Raw genomic sequence first — 20640 nt, 5'->3', positions numbered from 1 at the left:
TGTATTTTACAAGGGCATATGTTAAGTAAATTTTATCCTCTACCATATCGTTCATAAAAATATGGAATACAAATAAATTGTACGTATATTCATTTCTAACCCGGTTGAATCATATGGGAAAATATAACTAAAAAATATACTTCGATTTTGGACATTTTTTTTAGAGACCTTAAAAATAATTCTACGTAGGTACATATAACTGCTACTTACAGAAATATCTAATCTCTGATAAAATCACATAATTATAATATTTAGATTTCATCGGGAATTGAGTCTAAAATAGCCGAATTAGGGCCGACTCTCTTCACTCTCTCACATAGGTACAAAATCTCAAAATATAGTAAAAATTTTAACGTAACTTTTGCAATCAGAGAACACAAAAATAATGGGAAGTTACCTTCTAAGTGTGGTTGTACGAAGGTACGATTTTCGAGCGTGGAGAAATATGGGAATAAACACTAAATAAATAAAGAATAAACACGTGTTATTGATATGTTACTCTTAATATTTACTTTTGTGTCGTTGGTCTATGATGGTGACTGGTTTTCACAATTATTCCATCTTATTAATCTTTTTGTTATAGGTTAATATAAAATTTGAACATTATTTTGGATTTGAATCATGAAATAACTAGGGATTGTAATACCGGTAAATCAAAACCGGTATTCCAGGATTTATCGATACCGAAATACCGGTTTTAAATATAAAACATACCGGTATGCAGTAATGCAAACACATTTACTTTTTCGTAAACGATTATAATGTTTGCAATGTATTAAAATTAACAGTTCTATAATAATTTATCACCTATACATATTTTTCAAACGTTAAAAGAATATTATCCAGGTAAGTAGGTACTTAGATTTCCTATATATCTAATAACAATATTTAAAGACATTTTTATATCTGTATTTATTGATAGATACCTACTTCCATATTTTAATATGTTTTAACTAATACCGGTATTCAATAAGAAATACCGGTATTGATATTTTCATTCAGTACTGAAATCCCTTGAAATAATCTGTTATAATTATTTTCATCTTGAAAGATGTGATTTTTTCGAAGCGACATCGTGCGAAGCTAGGCGCTTCAGTTAGTATTTTATAATGTAAACTATTGTAAACAATATGGTCCGGAAACATCGTCTAGTGTCCACTCATACACGTAGTGCCTATTATTATATACCTAAGTATTATTATATTAAATGAATAATCGAAAGTAGGTATCTAGTACGCTAACTGGCAGTTCGTGAAAGAGGACCAGCAAAATACTAAATAATATAAATAAGGTCCGTCGCACACCAGGCGCAGATTGCAGTCGATACTGATCATAAAAACGCGACTCATCATTTTTCCACAATTTATTCTCGCTTAGTCCACGAGTTCTATCGTGGCTAGTGTGTCTTGAGTCTAACGTAGGTAAAGCCTACTAGGAATGTCGCTTTCTGAAACTTTTGTGTATCAATCATCGTTCAACACCCGCGAATCGGCCTATAATATGATCGATTACATGTATACGTCATTATATCTTCATGTGTGTTGACTTATTGGTGCACGTTTTATAAGGTTTCTCACATCTTGCCAATAGGGTAAGAAATTTATTCAGAAGACAACGGTCGTATTTAACCATTGTTTGATAAAAATATTTTTATTGTTAAGTATTTGATTTTAACTTACAAAAAAAAACTTCTTTGTCCACGCTAGTGAAAAATTAGCTAAATGAAAGGAATGTGGAATATGAATAGAAAATTTGTCACGAAGTATCATCAAGTATTGGGGAAAGATGATATGCGAGGAGGTATTCGATTCTGAGGTAAATGAACATGAAAAAATAAAACAATATTAGTAAGTATTATTAATTTTTTTTTTTACCATGTCCTTGCTTTTTCATACAAGATGGTTGTTAGTAATTTGAACAATCACAAACACCCAAGCTTTGATAAAATCACATAAATATATTGTGTCCTCACGGGGAATCAAATCCGGAGCTCCCGGTTGGAAGGCCAGCGCCTGCCGCACTGCACTACGAGAGTTGCCTTATTTGTGTGTTCATCTTGCTTCTATGTAAAAAAAAAGATAATTTCTTATAAGTACTAAAAAAACACAATTTAGAATTTACATAAGTATTTTATGTAAGTATACTTACCTACAACCAGTTGGATTCATTGCTCTATTAATATTAAATTCAATTATTAGTAATTACTTTGTCAAATATTTTTCACTTACGTTACATTTGTAATAATACGAACCAACGCTGATACCAATCCCCAAGTAAACTTGTCGCATTCTAGTCTCGTAATGTAATTTTCACTATGTATCTAAAAATGATTGTAACTTCATCACGGAATAACTCTTGCTGACGTACTTTTGGGACGTAGATGACGATATTAAAAATTATATAATTCGATAAAAAAAAACACATTTTCAGCATATCATTTTAAGCGACATCATCGAAATAATGTCAATATTTTTGTTGATGTTGAAAAAATTTAAAGCTTACAAAATTATGTATGTATAGGTATAAATAAAGTAATCCGGTGTTGTTTTGGTATTCTACACGTAAGGTGTTATGTTAGTAGGGATATCTCAACGCGGTGATTCCAGTGGCGGCTATTATTTTTTTTAATTTGTGTTTGGTAACAAAAATCTTTACAAGTATGTATAGGTATCTCGGAAAACCTTTGAAAAAAGGCCGACCCAAAGAAAATCAATTAGATATGTAGATACTATTATAATATGCTGAATATTATCATTTTTATGACAACAATTGATAACGATTCCAGAATGTTGTAATTTTCTACGTTGGCAGCATTGAATGTTTTGCTTGTAAATAAAAAGGAAGATCCTGCTAAATGTTGATGTTTCAATATGTTTAATTACTTAAGTACCTACCATTATTTGTATACAACTTAATTCGTCACTGTTCTGGCAGAAAACACTAATTCGAAAAAATGTCATATTGAGTTAGTACCAAAATGTTCCTTATTTCAAACTTTACCGTCTGGAAATCTTTCATAATAAATAAACAGTCTTTAATTTAAAGTCATCCTTTTTACGATTACTTAATAAACTCACATGATAGACCATTATTTCAAACATTTTAACAACTTCAAAGTCAAATTACTCAAAACTAGTATTAGTGTGTTCTGCCAGAACAGAGACGTTATAATACATACAAAATAACACGCACAAGGGTCTGTCTCAGGGAATACAAAATTAAAAGGAACTACTTACCTCGTATGGAAGCAGTTTTCAAGATAGTTTTTCTTAATTACTTTAGGCCATAAAACCAAGGGATACAAAGTGCGCCGACTGTCGTGATATATTGAATACGCGTTATGATTACCTGACAAACTTTAATGTATCGTCTCTGTTCTGGCAGAACACACTAACTGGAGAATACTAGTTTTGAGTAATTTGACTTTGAAGTTGTTAAAATGTTTGAAATAATGGTCTATCATGTGAGTTTATTAAGTAATCGTAAAAAGGATGACTTTAAATTAAAGACTGTTTATTTATTATGAAAGATTTCCAGACGGTAAAGTTTGAAATAAGGAACATTTTGGTACTAACTCAATATGACATTTTTTCGAATTAGTGTTTTCTGCCAGAACAGTGACGGTATATTATGAGATAGGCAAAGCAAATAAATCTCAGAACATATACCTGCAATAAACCTGCAATGCAAAGTTACATTAGGCTTCGTAATCTCTTTTGCAGTTTGCTTTTTATTTTTTATTAAAATGTCTATCATTAAAAAAATATCTTTCTGCATCTTTTCGCTGATATAAATTAATTACATAGGTTAGGTTAGCAAACTGAAAAATAGATAGGTATACGACGCTTTATTTTACCGAACAATAATGAATCATCCAATAGAGATTTTTTTAATACGCCGCATTGAAATATTGCGTGTCTTTGAAGATAATGTATCTACATACCTCTCACTCCTAGGAAGATCATACAGTTTTCAAATATCAAATAATAATATTATTGAAGCAATACCTTTTTTAAATAACGTTTTTAACGCATTCTATTACGCAACTCAAGACGCGTTGGTTGGTGAATTAATATTTCAAAATCGGCCAATATTTTTGTAAGTTATCGGTTTAAACTTTAAATCAATGCCGTGTATGAACCATGCAAAACAACATATAAACTATGGTATGCCGTGTAATAATTATAAGTATTCGAATTGCGCGAAATAAAACTCACGTAGTATCAAAGTATTTGTCTTAAATAATATGAATGCATCAGCGATCGGAGTTCTTAAGTAAAACGACATGTACTGAGAAGTGCGGGGTGTTGGGGAAACTAGATATGGGTTTTGAAAGTTCGCCCTTCGCGCGTTGATTCGATCAAACATTATTTATAAATCGACGCATGACGCGTTATTGAAAATAAAACCAGACGTTGGGTAAACACTTGGAAAGAAGAGTAGACTTTAAACTCAATTTGGATCAGATTTAACATCATTTTTTTAATATTATTTTATCATAAGAAGGTTTCATTCTGATAGCCTATTGGATTATATTTCAGAGGTTAAGTAAACAGTATCTTTTTTGAAAATCTGTTCAGTCGATAAGTCTTAAATACAAGGCTTTACGAATGTTGATTAATCACCAATATTTTATTTATATCTCAACACAGAATTGCTATAATTCATTTTAAATATGTAAAGAAGTGGTTCTCTAGCTCTAGTAATTTCGGAAAATGTGAAATACATGCGTCAGTTAGGTCAGCAAGAGTAGGTGCCTATAGATGAAATTTACGTGGAATGATCAAGTGGAAATGGTGAACAGCCTACGTCATGCGTATGTTAAAGTAAACACAGTTTCACGCTGTCGGCTACTTATTAGATAGGTATGCTCACTGTACACAAAGATTATTTAATAAGGTACATTTATAGAGGATCTCATTTTACTTCTTCTCTTACATGTTCAATTCATAGTTTTCGTACATTGCATAGTAGGTACCTCACTGTACACAAAGATTATTTAATAAGGTACAATTATAGAGGATCTCATTTTACTTCTTCTCTCACATGTTCAATTCATAATTTTCGTACATTGCATAGTAGGTACCTCACTGTACACAAAGATTATTTAATAAGGTACAATTATAGAGGATCTCATTTTACTTCTTCTCTCATATGTTCAATTCATAGTTTTCGTACATTGCATAGTAGGTACCTACCCACTCATCACGAAAACCAAAATTTTAGTACCTACCGTTAAAGATAAATAATCAGTACTATTGGATAACAGTGCAGTATTACCTACACGTGAAACAAACAGAAACACACAGACTTGAGAAAATTACATATATTTTTGTATTGTGTCTTAGGTAGGTATATGAGAACCCAGTGCATATGAGGGTCGCTTTGTACTGGTTGGCCGATCTTGAATGGTCAAAGCAATATGTTTGGTGATTATAAACCGTAAATTATTTGTACTAAACTACTTTTTTTTTTTACAGCTGTTGGTGCAAGGTGGCCAGCCGACGACGGGAGCATCTCCAGGTGCTTCCAGCGCCGGCGGAGCGGGCGTCACGGCGTCGGCCCTGAGCCCAACCGGCTCGGGAGCCGCGCCTGGTGCCCTGTCCCCCGCATCTCATGCTCCCACGACCCCCGCCGCCCCCTCGCAGTCCTCATGCTGCGACAGTGGCCGACCAATTATGACGGACCCTGTCTCCGGACAGACGGTCTGCTCATGCCAGTACGACCAGGCGAGACTAGCGCTATCAGGGTACCCTCGGCTCTCCTCAGGTGCCGTTGGAGTCTACGGCGCGCCCTACCCCTCCACGGACCAGAACCCCTATCCTAGTATAGGCGTCGACAGTTCGGCCTTCTATTCTCCTTTGGTAAGTTTATTTACATGTATATTATTGTTCTCTTCTTTAAATCTTGTTTAAATCCTCAAAAATATCTTCAATTTTGCAAGGATAATAAGCTGTTTCCAGTTGTGTCTAATTAATTTTACGTCAGAATTTTCTTTTGTTTAAAATATCGATATGTATGTCTAATCTAATGTACCTAACAATCGATGTGGAGATGGAGACAGCGGTCTCAATGAACGCGAAATCTTTAACATCCGTTTCATACGCGGAGTAGTAGAACCTAAATAGGTACCAAAGATGTTGAAGAAGAAACATTTTCCTATGAAGTTTTACATTCCAGATGTACACTTGTGATGTGATATTTATTTACCAGTATAACACTGCGATCAAATACATTGAAATATAGTATTGTTACAAGTCTAAAGTTTAAGTTTAAGGTTAAGTTTTTATGTAATCAACTACCAATTATTAAAATTTGGTTGAATTTTAATTATTGATGCGTTCGATACCGTCATACTGACGTCTCAAGTAGGTGCCGATAAAAAAAATTCATACTTACCAATTCAGCTGTGTTAAAAGTATTTTAGAATCGCTATAAAGTGTTATAATTTATAATACAAAAAAAAAACTATAAGTACTTACTTCATATCAGTGGCGAAGGGTGGTGGTAGGCTGTTTAGATCCGCCATAAATAGTGCATATTAAACTTTGTCAGTCATACGTAGGTATTTTTTTTCATTGAAATAAGACTACAATTTACAGATGGTGTTAGCCAATTTTTAAAATTCAATTAAATCCTGCGAAAACCAAGCCATAATAAATAGATAATAGTAAAAAAATACTCGTCTGTCGATAAAATACCTAAAATTATGCAATTAAATCATAAATTTCTTTCCATATTTTATAGATGGAATAATATTAATAATAATATTATGGTTTGGTTTAGGCAGGGGTTAATGAAATTAAAAAAAATGAACAACCATATGTGTAATATGTATTCTTCATCTAAAGATATGAATGAAAAAGTGTAGAAAATTTTGTTATATCGCCCACCAAAACTATTTTGCTTTCGTTTAGGCAGGGTTTAATTGAATTTTAAAAACTAACCTGCACCATTTGTAAATTGTAGTCTTAGTTCAATAAAAGCAAATACGTATGTCTAACAAAAGTTTAATGTGCAGTATTTATGGCGGATCTTAACAGCCTACCTTCGCCCTTCGCTACTGCTTCACATTCTATTATAATCGATGAATTTCTTCGGTAGATACCGGCTGGCTGATGTGTACCCGGTACTTGGTGATTTTGAAAGAGTTTAAATATGCACAGTAATAAATAATTCGACCAGGCTAGAAGCAATGAAATTACTCCTGCTTCTGACGCTACGGGCCATAATGATGGATAATGGTTTCGAATAATGCACCGACTACAGAGTTTTGTTTTTATCATTATATTATTAAGTTCTTGAAGCTTATCTCGGATACGGATCTTGGATTAACTTTATATGGATTTTTTAATACTCGATAAACAAGACCTCAAATGATCAATATCTATACAGTAAGTTGTGGAAGTATTTGAATTCACATATGAGATTATTTTTGTTATAGACGTTATGACTGAAAATCGTTTTGAAAAACATTAAGTATAGGTACCTACTACTTCAAGCGCGCACATAGAAAAATGGTTGGGAGGGGGTCCAATTCGAAAAAATATTCATAATTAATATAGCTTTACGTTTATTATTATACGTTTACTTATATAACATGCACTGTTATTATTACAATTAATCATGTAGTAATAAAATTTAAATTTACAAAAAATATTTAAAAAAAAAAAAAAGATTACTGGAACGCCTTGATATTTGGCCGAGCCAAAAACATTGCAAGTTCCAGTGGCAATTTGTACTTCTGTTTACTTAGATCCTCAAGAAGCCTCTGTCTCTGGTTATCGTACAGGGGACATTGCCAAACAACGCGATTAATGTCTTTAATCTCCCTTCCGCACTGGATGAATATCCATACTAGTTTAATATTGCTTTTAAGGCGTCGGTAGGGGGCAGGGTAACGTAGCTAAATAATGCAGCAACCATAAAGTAAACAATGAAATTAAAAAAATATATATATCTTGGATCTTAGTGTTTCAATTGTACACTTGTTGTATACTGAATTTTTTCTAAAAATAATTTACTCATTTACACTAAAATAAAAGCCTCTTGAGAGATGTAAAATAATATAATAAAGAAAATAATATAACTATTTTTCGACTATGGTCGACTATATTCGGGTGTCGTATCACTGAATTGCGAATTACGATGGTAGTGCTAATTATTGACTATCTTCTAATGGAATAAGGTAACCTGTTTGCAATAAATGAATATTTTCCATAGTATATTTGGTTAGAATTATTTATTACCTTTAATTTACAGTTTACCATATCGCATTCGAAGTATGCAATAACTAGCACTACCATTGAAGTTTTTAGCTTTTTGTTAGCTGTTAACACAGAACAGATAATAGGTAAGTACATAGAATTCCGATAGGCAATATTCATTAGGTACCTACACTACATTTTGATGCAGGGTTTTGAATGTGTGAGTGTCCTTCGAAAATGAAACACGCATTATGCACGTGCAATAGTATGTGTAATATACCAATATTAAATGAGTGTCAATACATAAACCGTGAGCAGTGTTGTTGGTATTCGACGTATGACGTATTCTTGGCATGTGTTTAACTTTATCCCGTATTATTCCTTACTCGAGATCGGTTACCTGCTACTCCTTACCCGTTAGGTACTTCAGTTCCCATTATTTTCCTGGCTCCCTGGCTGTTAATAATTGTGTGGGGCGGTAAATTTTCCATGAACTTATTGGATCAAAAACCAAGCTCGTGAAATTGTATTAACTAGGTAGGTACTATCATCGCAGTTAGGTTCAAAAAAATATTTTAAAATAATCAGAATCGCCGCATAAAACATTGTGTTAACATTACGTATTACCGAGATAAACTTTAATGTATGGTAATGTAGTCAAACATAATTATATTTTCCTTGTAGGCGACAGTAATAATTGTCGCTATTATTGATATAAGCGGTCCGCTCCGTGACCCGCAACGTCTTGCATATAAAACATCAATTATATTTTCAAAAAACAGCCTCATTTTAGGAGAAAATAATTATACTTCGAAATTAAACCCCCCCTTCGGACGGGGAAATTTAGTCCTATCGTCTCCGGATCGTGATTGCTATACTTTGAATTATTATAATAAAATAACATGACCGAATAATGGTGGTTAGTTAGTTACCTACGTATTATAATATTGTAATATAGTAGATGCATATTAATAGAGTCCACCTGTAGTTGCAGTAGCGGTTCGTGATATAATTTTTAAAGTCAGAGTCTGTCAGGGTCGGTGATGTTTTAATCAACGGATTCCACATTCAGGTCGGAAAGTTAAATCAATAACAATCTTTTTCGTACTTACTTATATGTCGAAAAATAGAAATTTAATTGCAGCATTTATAATAATTGAAATACAGTTTAATTTATACTGATATAGAAATCGTCGTTGAGTTGTTTAAACCTTATTTGTCAAAATGGATTTTGGTAGATACGTCATGTCGGTTAACAGGAAGCCAGGCGGGAACCGAGCTAATTTTCATGGACGATTTTGACAAAATTCACGAATTCAAGAATGAAAACCAAGCCTAACCTAACATAACCTAACAAATGATCCAGTACATCGACTATTTTCAAATTTTGTTTGCCGCTGGCTTTCCGTCATACTATAGTAAAACTCTATATGCTCTATGTATATAGTAAGTATATACCTACTACCAAAATTAAAATAAGTAGATATATTTAATTAATACTTAGGTATATAAACCTCCGATTTTACATGTCTCATTTTAATGAGATTCTTAAATTTACCTTCTAAATCACAGCAGAGCTAAAAAAACACGTCATGCTATTTAGATAAATCAAATTATTTAGATGATATTATAGGTATCTTTTAAAATTTCGTACATAAGTTTTAATAATTCAACGATGAAAATATTTTCAGGTAATCAATGATATTGACTAATTTTAGTTGACTTATCCCAAATGTCCCTGCTCATAGAAATCTGGGTCAGCTGATATTTCAATATTTCGTTAATAGATAAGAACATTTTGAGTATTTATCTACCTTATACTTACATTATAATTTTTGATATACTTAATAATTTACTATAAGATATAATACATCTTACACGGTATTGTTTCATATTACGAAAAATAGTTACTAATTTTCAGTGCTTTACAATTTTTCCAGCAAGAGTACATCCACGACAAAGTTACATATGTTTTGGTAGAGGTTTTAGTGAAAAATGAAAGTTAAAGTTGAGTCATTTCCGCTCTTTTGGCTTAACACCTCAATGTTATATTGTTTATTCAAAAGGCTCAATTCAAATCCCGGCGGGTATCACGGCCCGAAATGCGAGGGAGCAGCACACAATAATCGCATCGTGCTATCGCGGGTAACAAAATAAAAATAAAATAAAAATGACTACGAGCAATATTATTATTTGACTCGGGAGAAATTACGAGAAATTAAATTATCATATTATTTTTTATTCGGAGTGCTACCGTTTTCGAAATTGCCTCACATAATAATAGGCATTATGATGATGCCAATATAAAAATAAGGAGGCAGCGCCAAAACTGCAAAACTTAATACCTACCTACTTCCAAAAGTTTGTCGAGAGGTCAGGTTTCGCGTAAAATTGGGAGCAGTAACAATAAAATCGGTCATGGAAACAATATCAAAATGTAGCTTATTAGAACACATTCTTTGTTCAATATTTTTTACATAATATTGTCTGTTTAGTGGAAGCCAGCGGCAAACAAATTTTGAAAATGCCGATGTAGGTACTGGATTATTTGTTAGGTTAGGTTAAAATTCTTGAATTCTTTCCGAAATTGTCTACGAAAATTACTGCTTTTCCCGCATGGCTTCCAGTAAACAGACCGGATTTTCAATGACACATTTAAGGTGAATGACTACTCCGCTTACCAGAGGCACCTAGCGAGAAAATACGAAGTTTGCAATTTTAACGGATTTGCATAATATGCAGTATTTTCAAAAACATATTTTTATTTTTAATGTTTTTAGAGAGGTAGGTACTTTTGTATTTACTAATGCAACACTTTAAAATGTCAATTATAAAAAAAAACAGGTCAGAAATTGCAAGCTTCGTATTTTTCCGCAAGGTGCCTCTGGTAGGCGGCGCATTCACATTAAAAGTTATGTTAGTATGCCTACGTGTATATTTTTTTAATACCGTTTTCGTAATATTATAAATTTAATTAATTAATGCAATTGAATTAATTTAATCTGTGGTTGATGTATTATTGTATACCTATCTGATATTTACTTTTAATAGTGTACGTATGACATTGTCCTTGTACATACGTGGGCGAAACTGGAACTCATCGTTGTCAAATTGTGCACGTTGAGTACCAAATTAGTAATTTAATTTTGATCATTATAGGTATCTAGCTGTTACGTTTTTGTCTATTCATTATTCGTCCTTTTTTTAAATATGAGTCTTGATAAAAATGTTGAACGCTAGTTTTAAAAATGCAAATTAGAGTGATTATAATGGTTAAATATAAATAATTTGGAAATATCTACTGACTACTTAACTCTACACCTGGTGCCGGAGGATCGACGAGTTAACTGAGTTGGGTACCTACCTCTTTCCCAACCTAACCGGTTGTTAAACTATTAACTTCTCCACTTCATAAAGTGTCAATGAAACTTTATCTCTTTGATCTTATCGAATAAGAACATAAAATTCGATTCATTACTATTTCATTCATGGATAGCCTGTTTTAGTATGTTTAAAACTAAATCTAGTTTAATGTAGAATTTAGTATACTACCTACGTATTTCGTGCATTCAACAATTAATGATTGTGTTGTTTATTTATATGTATGCAATATTTTATTGAATATTTTATTATATTGAAACTCAATGATTAAGTTTCAATTAATTCAAAATTAAAAAATGTCACGATTGTAAGGTTATGTATAGGTGAGTGTATGGTTATCTTAATGTAGATACATACTAAGTATAAAGAATTAAATTTAAATAAGAATCATAGGTAATGAATTCTTACATACCTACCTATTTAGTTCAAAGATATATCTATATATTTTACTACACTGTCATGATATTGAATGAACTATTCATTATATTTTCTTTTCATTATTGAGAGATGCCATAATATGCGGTATTTTGTCGACAGCATTGCTATGCAGGTCCAACGAAATGTTATGTGATAATCTGCGGTAGGTACGTGCTTGCCTACCTTAAGTTGGTGACATATTATATACCTTATACATACCTATATTGTTTATTGTACATATTACATTAATATTTGATATTAGGCAATAGCTGGAACACCCAGTGATTGCCAATTGTTCTGCTAGATCTTGCAGATTGCGATTATCATTATTTATTTATTATAAATAATTATAAAATTAGCTGTTTAGATAGAGTTATCGATAATTTTATTCGGTATAGGTACATATGATACTGAATTGGACAGTATATAAAAGGACACTATTATAGAATTGCTGGAGGAAGCCAGGATTCACCCAGCATTGTCATGTTCCCGATGATACTATAAATTATCTGGTGGTTTGGCTATGATTTTTTTTATTCAGTATCTTAATAATATTTTGTTTTATGAATGGTCTGCCGTTTAAGTATTAGCTCATGAGGGGGTAACAGTAAAATGACAGTAAATGTGACAATAATCACAAATCAGTGGCAGTTCGTAATTAGTTTTAACGATGCGTGAAACGATTATTGTGACCGATGATAGATATTACAATATTACGATAAACACTACAGATAGTTTTACGAATGAGTTTGACATTTAAAAAAAGCATTGGCTATAAAAATGGAGATTTATTGATGTGTGAATACGGCAAAATAAATAAAACTTTTTTATGTTTGTTGCTTAGAGCTTGGTTTCTTTCACATGCAACCGAAATGTGCCACACTAGGACTGGTAATAAACTTTTTTTTACTGTGCCGTGAATATGTAAACAAAAAATAAAACTCCATATCACGGCAATGAATACTGTTTCAATATAAATTTATTATTATTGTAGTGTAATTTATAAAATGCATTTATTGTATTTTATTTCTTATAAATTCAATCCCGAAAGAAACCACGGCGTTAAATCTATTGATTTAAATACAGTCATAAATAACGTACATTTTCAAAAAGGTGCTCCACTGAAAGATTATTGCGGAGAGATGAGTCCGTCTAATGTCGCATGTCTATATTTCATCGCAACCCAAAACGGCTTGTACAAACACGTCCATACGAGATGTTTTCCTTTGATTCTTTTATGATATAAAAATCAGTTAGGGGGTACAGTGGAGCGTAATAGTAGGGGACAATGTGTCACACTGCCAATTAAAATACAATAAGCGCTTTATAGAGCCAAATAATAATATTATGTTGGCGTAGATTTAATACGGAACTTTGACGCTGGATATTATTATGTGAAACCTTTATGGAACCGTTTTATTGTTGCTCTTTTGCAAAACCATTTTCTCCCCTTAGATCTGCGGCCTTTGAATATTTACATCTGCTTCCAATGAAAGTTTTGACAGGATAAATAAATACATCTACGGGGTTTGTCGTTAATTATTATTTACGTAATGTGATATTTTATTATACCAATAGATGTCATTTTAATGTCAGGTTATTCAGCTAATATGTGAGAGCTTCAATAGGTACATAAGTACTCATATTTGTGATGATTGGATAGCAACAGGGATCTCAGAAATAATGGGAACTGAAATAGCTAACGGGTGTGGAGTAACAGGCAACCGATCTCGAGTGTGGAAGAATTATGGGATAAACTTAAACACGTGTAAAGAATACGCTTGTTTTTCATTCTGACAACTGCTTCAATAATGGTGTAATTGTATTTTGAAAGTTGCAACACACCTATTGCACGTCTAAAATGTGTGGTTCATTTTTGTAGGACACTTTCGTAGGAAACCCTGCTTCAAAATGTAGTTTATTGGGTAATAGCCTGTCGGAGTTAGGTAGGTATATTTATTAATCTGTTCTGTGGATAGCAAGTTTTCGTTAAAAACAAATCGTTATTATTTTATAGGTACATTTAGCTATTTTTGAATGCCTAATATTTATTGTATAAAGCTTTTCATAATACCTATATCTTCGTTGACTTTTTAAATCTTCCAATGTAACTGAATTTAAATTTTATAAACGAGATTAAAAAAGCTTTTTATATTACCTAGTAAAAAAAATATATTTTTCTATTTTCGACCGTGTGCGATCCTAATAAGATCATTTGGGCTTCAACAGCGTGGAGGTTTCCGTATTAACAGATTTTTATTTTTATGAGAAATGGATGTGAGCCACTTCCTCAACCTATTAGGTCCATACTCTGATTCATACGCGAATTGTAAAACAATATTATGTGAGGTTGTCAGACCCAGTATTCGAACCTGTGATCCACGACGCAATAGGCCGACGCTAAACCCGCGCGGCCTTCGTGGAATTGTAGATGTAAATATAAATACCAGATGTTTATTGCGCGAAAAATCACTAATATGTACCTATCTTTATTATGGACTTATCGTAGTTTACCTTTTGTAAATTACCATTATTTACCTACGTAGGTGACTTTTTAAAGCTCGATTCAATTCTGAATTCATAATAGGTATAGCTTGAAAATGGAAATGATAATGGAAATTTTGAAAGCGGCGAAAGAATACCACAGGCGGTCGCTTTATTCGCGGTGAGACGTACACATTTAAAGACCATGGTCGCCAGTCACCACACAATAACATAAAACGCGGCTGGCATTGGATTTTTTTATAAATTCGACCACACCACCGGCATGGCATTTTCTTTTTTCCCGCCGTCCGCGCGCTATTGGACTCTCGTTTGTCGTTTTTCTTTGTCGCCATATTATGTACTGCGTTGGCGCCTGACGCTCGCTACAGCGCTGCGCCTTTCTTGTCGCAAAGGACGGCGCGATATTGCGACGTTTGACGGTGGAGACAATATTATGTCGCGGGACATGCACGGCGCATGCGTGAATATCACAAGAGTAGGAACAAATAAAAATAAACCAAAAGTTATAATATTATTGTCACTAAAAACAGAAAATTACGATTCGAGAATAATTTAAAGCAATATTAAAGACGCTATAACCGTGTAACTACCGTATGTCATAGGTTAGATCCTGCAACTGGACAAAAGATATATTTTATCTGGGACTATGAATATCACCATGGCCCCCATAAAGGGGGGGTGACAGGGCTCTAGCCTGGGGGCCTGGGCTTAGGAGGGGCCTGGTGTAGCAGGTCAACCAGTTAGGTGAGATAAACACATCGTAAGATAAGCTCCAATAGCAAAAAAAGTTGCCTGCGGCGCTATAGGACAAATAGAATTTTATTTTATAATTACTTTTAGTTTTTCCTGACTAATAAAAATGATTATTTATCCAACATGGTGAAGGGTCACATGTAACTTGGCTATCACAAAAAAGGGTCGCGATCAGTGCTTCATAATATGATGCTGAGTGCCAACAATTATTCAAGCTGATTTATTTAAAATACGAAATATCCCTAAAAAAATCACGGAATTCCGCGGAATATCATTCGGGAAACACTACTTTACACTGCCCTTAACCTTAGCTATAGGTTGGGGGGGGCATCAAATATCGTGGCCTGAGGGCTCGCTTCAGGATGTGGGGGCCATGAATATGACTGGATATGAAACATTTATTTTATCCAATGAATTGGGCGATAGGCTTGAAACTATTTATTATAAAAAACCGTAATATAATTATTGCCGTTCCATTGAAGCCAGTGATATGTTCTGTAAAATCAACATATTATTATATACCTATGTGTCACGTAGTCTGAAGTAAGCTTTCAGTCAACATTTATAACACCTAACTAACTCAAGCATTAAGCTGAACAATTTACGTACCTACCTACATTGTGTGATAGTTTCAAAAATTATATTGTTATATTCTTTTTAACACGGCCATGGGGCCCAATGACAGTAGTGTTTTTAGTAATAGTAGAGAAATAATCACACATACCCATGTTTTGAGAAAATCACATAAATATATTCTGACTTCACTGAGATGTATGGAGATGGTTTCCCCGGATGAAAGGCCAGTGCCTTACGCACTTGATTACGACGGCCGTAGGAGTACAATCACTACAGATCGTTTGAAAATTAGGTAAATTTCAGTGTGCCATTTATTATATGGCACTGGAAATACTGTCGAACGTTATTTTCTGTTATGAAACCAGAATTGTGTAAAACTATTTTGCAAGCTATTTTGTAGTATTTTTGTACTAAATCTGTTTATTTAATATAATCTGTAATATTATGAAAAAAAATCAGTCCACTATTTGTTCGATTCAGATTTGTGCACTGCACTGAAATTAACAGCGCGTCAATGAATATGTACTGGTACATACCAGGTTGGCAAAATGCTTTGCAAACAATCGTCCATCCAGCAGCTAGGCAGCGGTTGCTAAGTCGCTGCTCTGCTTGGCTCGGCTTGGAAACCAGCAGACCTTGAGCCGTTATGACGCGCCAAGTGCGCTGTGCACTCTTTAACCTCACTTCCATCGCTCACATTGTAGTCGAAGATTAGCTGCAGAACCCCGCAAATAATAATCGATAAATTGAGCAGAGGTACATATTGCTATATTTTAGGAATATAAGAGGTAGGGTGTGGAAATCCGACATAAATAGTACACAATAAAATTTATCAGTGATACCTACTAATTTATTTTCATTGAATTAAGAATAAAAATTGCATGTAATAATAGTATTGGTTAGTTTTTAAAAATCAATTAAACCCTGCCTAAAGCAAACCATAATAGACGTAAGGTAACAAAAAGAATCTTTTCTATAAAATATCTAAAACGATGGCACTAAGTCCCTACATCATTTGAGATATTTTGAATATTTTTTTATCTTTTATGGTTTGGTTTAGGCAGTGCTTAATCAAATTTTAAAATTGTATCCTTAGTTCAATGAAAACAATTAAGTTTGACTGACAAAGTTTAGTGTGTACCTACTATTTATGTTGAATCTCCACAGCCTACCTCCACCCTTCGCCAATGATATATAATTATATATATATTATGTGAAAAGGATTTATGATCATGGAAGCGATCGGTATTTCGGATTTAATAAAAAAGGAGAGTAGCGGCAGCAAACTTTAATAATTAAAATTTTGTTATTATTCAGACTGACAACGTACCTATATGTCCCTAGATAGGTAGGTATATATAAATATCACGTAAGTCATAAAATATTGTTTTACGAAATTAAATCTGGTAAAATAACTATTCTTCTTTTGTAAATACCTACGTAATATAATAGATAATATAGATATAGGTAGGTATTTGTATAATTTTCAATTTGTGTTAGTAAGTTAGGTACATATTATTATTATTCAAGAAATGGGATAGTTACATACATAAGGGTCTTCCAAAAATGATTTCACACTATTTTTAGTATTTTAAATAAATTTTCACCCCATCAAAAAAAAACAAATTTGTAGAAATTGATCAAATAAAGTTTGTTTAGAATATTTTTTTGGCTTTTTGATGACACATTTTATATTACTCCCCCCATTTGGGTGTGACACGACTACCTTAGGCATAAAGCCCACCAAAAAAGCGTTCGGTGCGCTCACTACTGAGTAGGCCCCCTCCCACCCGCGCATTACCCTTCACCTATGTAATAAGGGGCCCAAGAAGCACAAAATAATTATTATTATCAGCGTCCTCATAACAAAGCAATAAAAATATTATATTATTTCTCGGGGCTTGTAATTACGCAATAACTAAACAATGAGTTCTCTGTTATTAAATAATGACTTCTCGCCCGTCTATCTACGACGCTTCCAGAGCGTGATTTTGCTCGCTGTGTTCAATGAATGGACTACGTTGTATTTTTGTTAATTCGTCCGGCTGAAAAGCCACACAACGGTGACTCATGGGGCAGGCGGGCACAATGCGTCGTCAAATCCAGTGTGCGCTGGCGTATTTGATTACGTTGTATTTTCGATGATTCACATAGAAAATGCGCGAGCGCCCCGCAAGCCTGCTTTAGTGGACTTCATGCCTTAGAGTAAATAAAGGTGAATAAGTTGAGTTAAACAAATGGTAATCAATATAATAAATGAAAACCAAAGTAGGTTCGAATTGGGAGGCGGCGCACTGGATGATTATGATAATGATGATTGTATCCATGTTGTTAATTCAAATGGAGTGTTGTAGCGTATTTGCATTACACGTATATTAAAAATAAATAACAAAATAATTTCGCTATCCGCTATTATTGAATAAGTAAGTTAGTTAGGTAATTTTAAGTTAACTTCATCGGAGCAAAGAGTTCGCGTGCATGCATGCTCTCGTAACTCTTCTCGTTAAAACAGTTTATTTACAATTAAAATTAACAACTACTAGTGATCCTATCAGACGTTACGCCTACAGTAATTATAAAAACAATATTGTTACCTACTTGAAATAATTATTGGATTCATTGGTGAATCGACTGAACCATCTTGATTAGATTTTAAATTAAACACAAAATTCACCGTCTGTAACAATAAATCTGGACTACACAAAGAAAGATTTATATGAAATTACGGAATAAGCATTTTAATACCTGCCATATTTTATAAATTTTATTTTAAGTGTACGTATTTTGTACCTACTAGCCGTATTGACATCATGAAAATATCGAGGGGTATACTGACAGCAACGCATTATTTTCAGTGTTTGCTGTTTTCTGTTTTAAATGCCAAAATGTATACAATTTTACGCTCTATGTCCTGGTAAAACGCACAAAGCATAGGATATAATGGTGAGAAATAGAAACATTATTAAATCATATTGTTATTTTTTATTCTGATAGAAAGCATGATAATGACCTAATGCGTTCTGTGTATACAAAATATAGGACTTGTAGGCATGTCGTATATTCTGTTTTGCCATAAAGGTTAGTCTTTATAATGTAGAAAAAATGTTTATAAATCATAAAAAAAATCTACGTGGGAGAACGCTTTGAAAAAAAAATTAAAGTCCTTTTTGCGATTATCTCAGAACTTGTTTTAATGAGTTAATAATGCTTTCTGTCAGTATACCCTCGATATGCCAGATAGGGTAAGGAAACTAAGCTAATTGGCAGAAAAATGCTTGATTTTCAGAAATTAAAATGAAACTAGCATTTTAAAAAATAAGTCATAATTATTATGAAAATTGTTTTTACGATATCAAACTAACAAAATAATCCATACAACTAAAATGAATGCATTGTACCTAGGTACGATATTTGGATATAACTTAAATCTAATATCTTATTTTACATTTTTTATTTAATTTGCCAAGTTAGGTCAGAATGTTGATTTTAAAGCAAATAATTGGTGAAATATTCTGGCGTTTTATGAGAATTTTAAAGATGTTTCCGGTGTCGAAAAATGCTAGATTTAACGCCATACGCCAGATGCGTATTTTGTTTATGATTCTTGAGAAATAATGAAAAAACTTGATTCTTTTTTCGACATTTTTTTCGAAAAAATATTTTTCCAGAAATTGTTGACGAGATTTTCGACAAATTAAGAAATTTTCATCGCGAATAAAAAATAATTAGGAAGTGAAACGAAAAAAAAATTTGTCTTTTTATTCTTGACTGAAAAAAATACACTAAATTAGATTATTCTAATGTAAGTAAATATTTAAGTTTTATACAAGTTTTGTGCTATTCCATTCCACTTCAATGGAATAGTACAGAACTTAAATCCATTAGAATTTAAATTCAAATTCAAATTACATTATGTACAGAAAAAATATAGAAAATATTTTCCTGACGAAACTGTTTCTCGAAAATTATCGAGAATCTTAGAAATCCACACAACAAGCTCCACATTTCTAATTATATCAAATCGTTTATTATCAATTATATTATGAAATTATAATATTAATATTTTTTTAGCAATCGCAAAAGTTGCTGTTATCCATTTGAATTCACTTAAAATACATCGTATATCCAATTTTTACGATATCTACTTCGGTGGTCGTCGTGTTTTTAAGTAGAAGCATGGACGCTTTGAAAAATATACTAATTCGATTAAGTCGATCGCATCAAGAGGGCATTAAATATTTTACAAACCCAGTTTGGTTTCTGTACGCACTAATCCGACTAGACGCGAGGAAACTTAGTTACTTTGTGTAAAATGTCTCGATTGAGTATGTAATTCGATAGGCATGGTATTTTAAAGGATTTTGTGTCAAAATAAACACGAACGTACAGCACGGGGTATCAGAAGGATACACTATTGTAATAAAAATCGATAATCAACGTTGACTAGCATTCAATCAATTTCAGCGATCGATTTATTTGTCGTCAATGTCTCGCTAATCATGATACTAGATGGTTGATGATTTTGTCTATCTTGACCTACATTACAAATACGGAGGTCGCTAAAAGCTGATTAATCGCATACTGTGTATCGCAAAAGCAGATCAAAAGTATGGAAAGTAATGTCATTTAAAATGCACTTAAGTCCGCCTGGGTTTCTTAATTTTTCTTTGCAGTGTAGAGACTCGGCCCATGCCTTTGAGATGTGGTCTTGGAGGCACGGGTACAAGGATTCCATGGACATAAAAGACGAAGAATATTACCTTTCTGAACGGAAGAATCGTGAAAGGCCGACTCTCTTAAA

General features: G+C 32.9%; 1 protein-coding gene across 2 annotated transcripts in view; it reads left to right on the top strand.

The window, feature by feature from the left end:
• LOC147079807 (homeobox protein caupolican-like) overlaps positions 1–20640 on the top strand; it is a 263779-nt gene that overhangs the window by 94790 nt on the left and 148349 nt on the right. For both annotated transcript variants that reach the window (XM_085944413.1, XM_085944401.1), the window contains exon 2: positions 5481–5864. In XM_085944413.1, coding sequence (XP_085800539.1) covers positions 5481–5864 — 384 coding nt within the window. The remainder of the gene's footprint in view (positions 1–5480; positions 5865–20640) is intronic.

The sequence above is a fragment of the Rhyacophila brunnea genome, unplaced genomic scaffold (assembly GCF_057557595.1).
Source record: "Rhyacophila brunnea isolate RB1 unplaced genomic scaffold, BYU_Rbru_1.0 scaffold_1, whole genome shotgun sequence".
NCBI classification, from domain to species: domain Eukaryota; kingdom Metazoa; phylum Arthropoda; class Insecta; order Trichoptera; family Rhyacophilidae; genus Rhyacophila; species Rhyacophila brunnea.
Note: the sequence above shows the minus strand (reverse complement) of the source record. Positions and strands in the feature narration are given on the sequence as shown.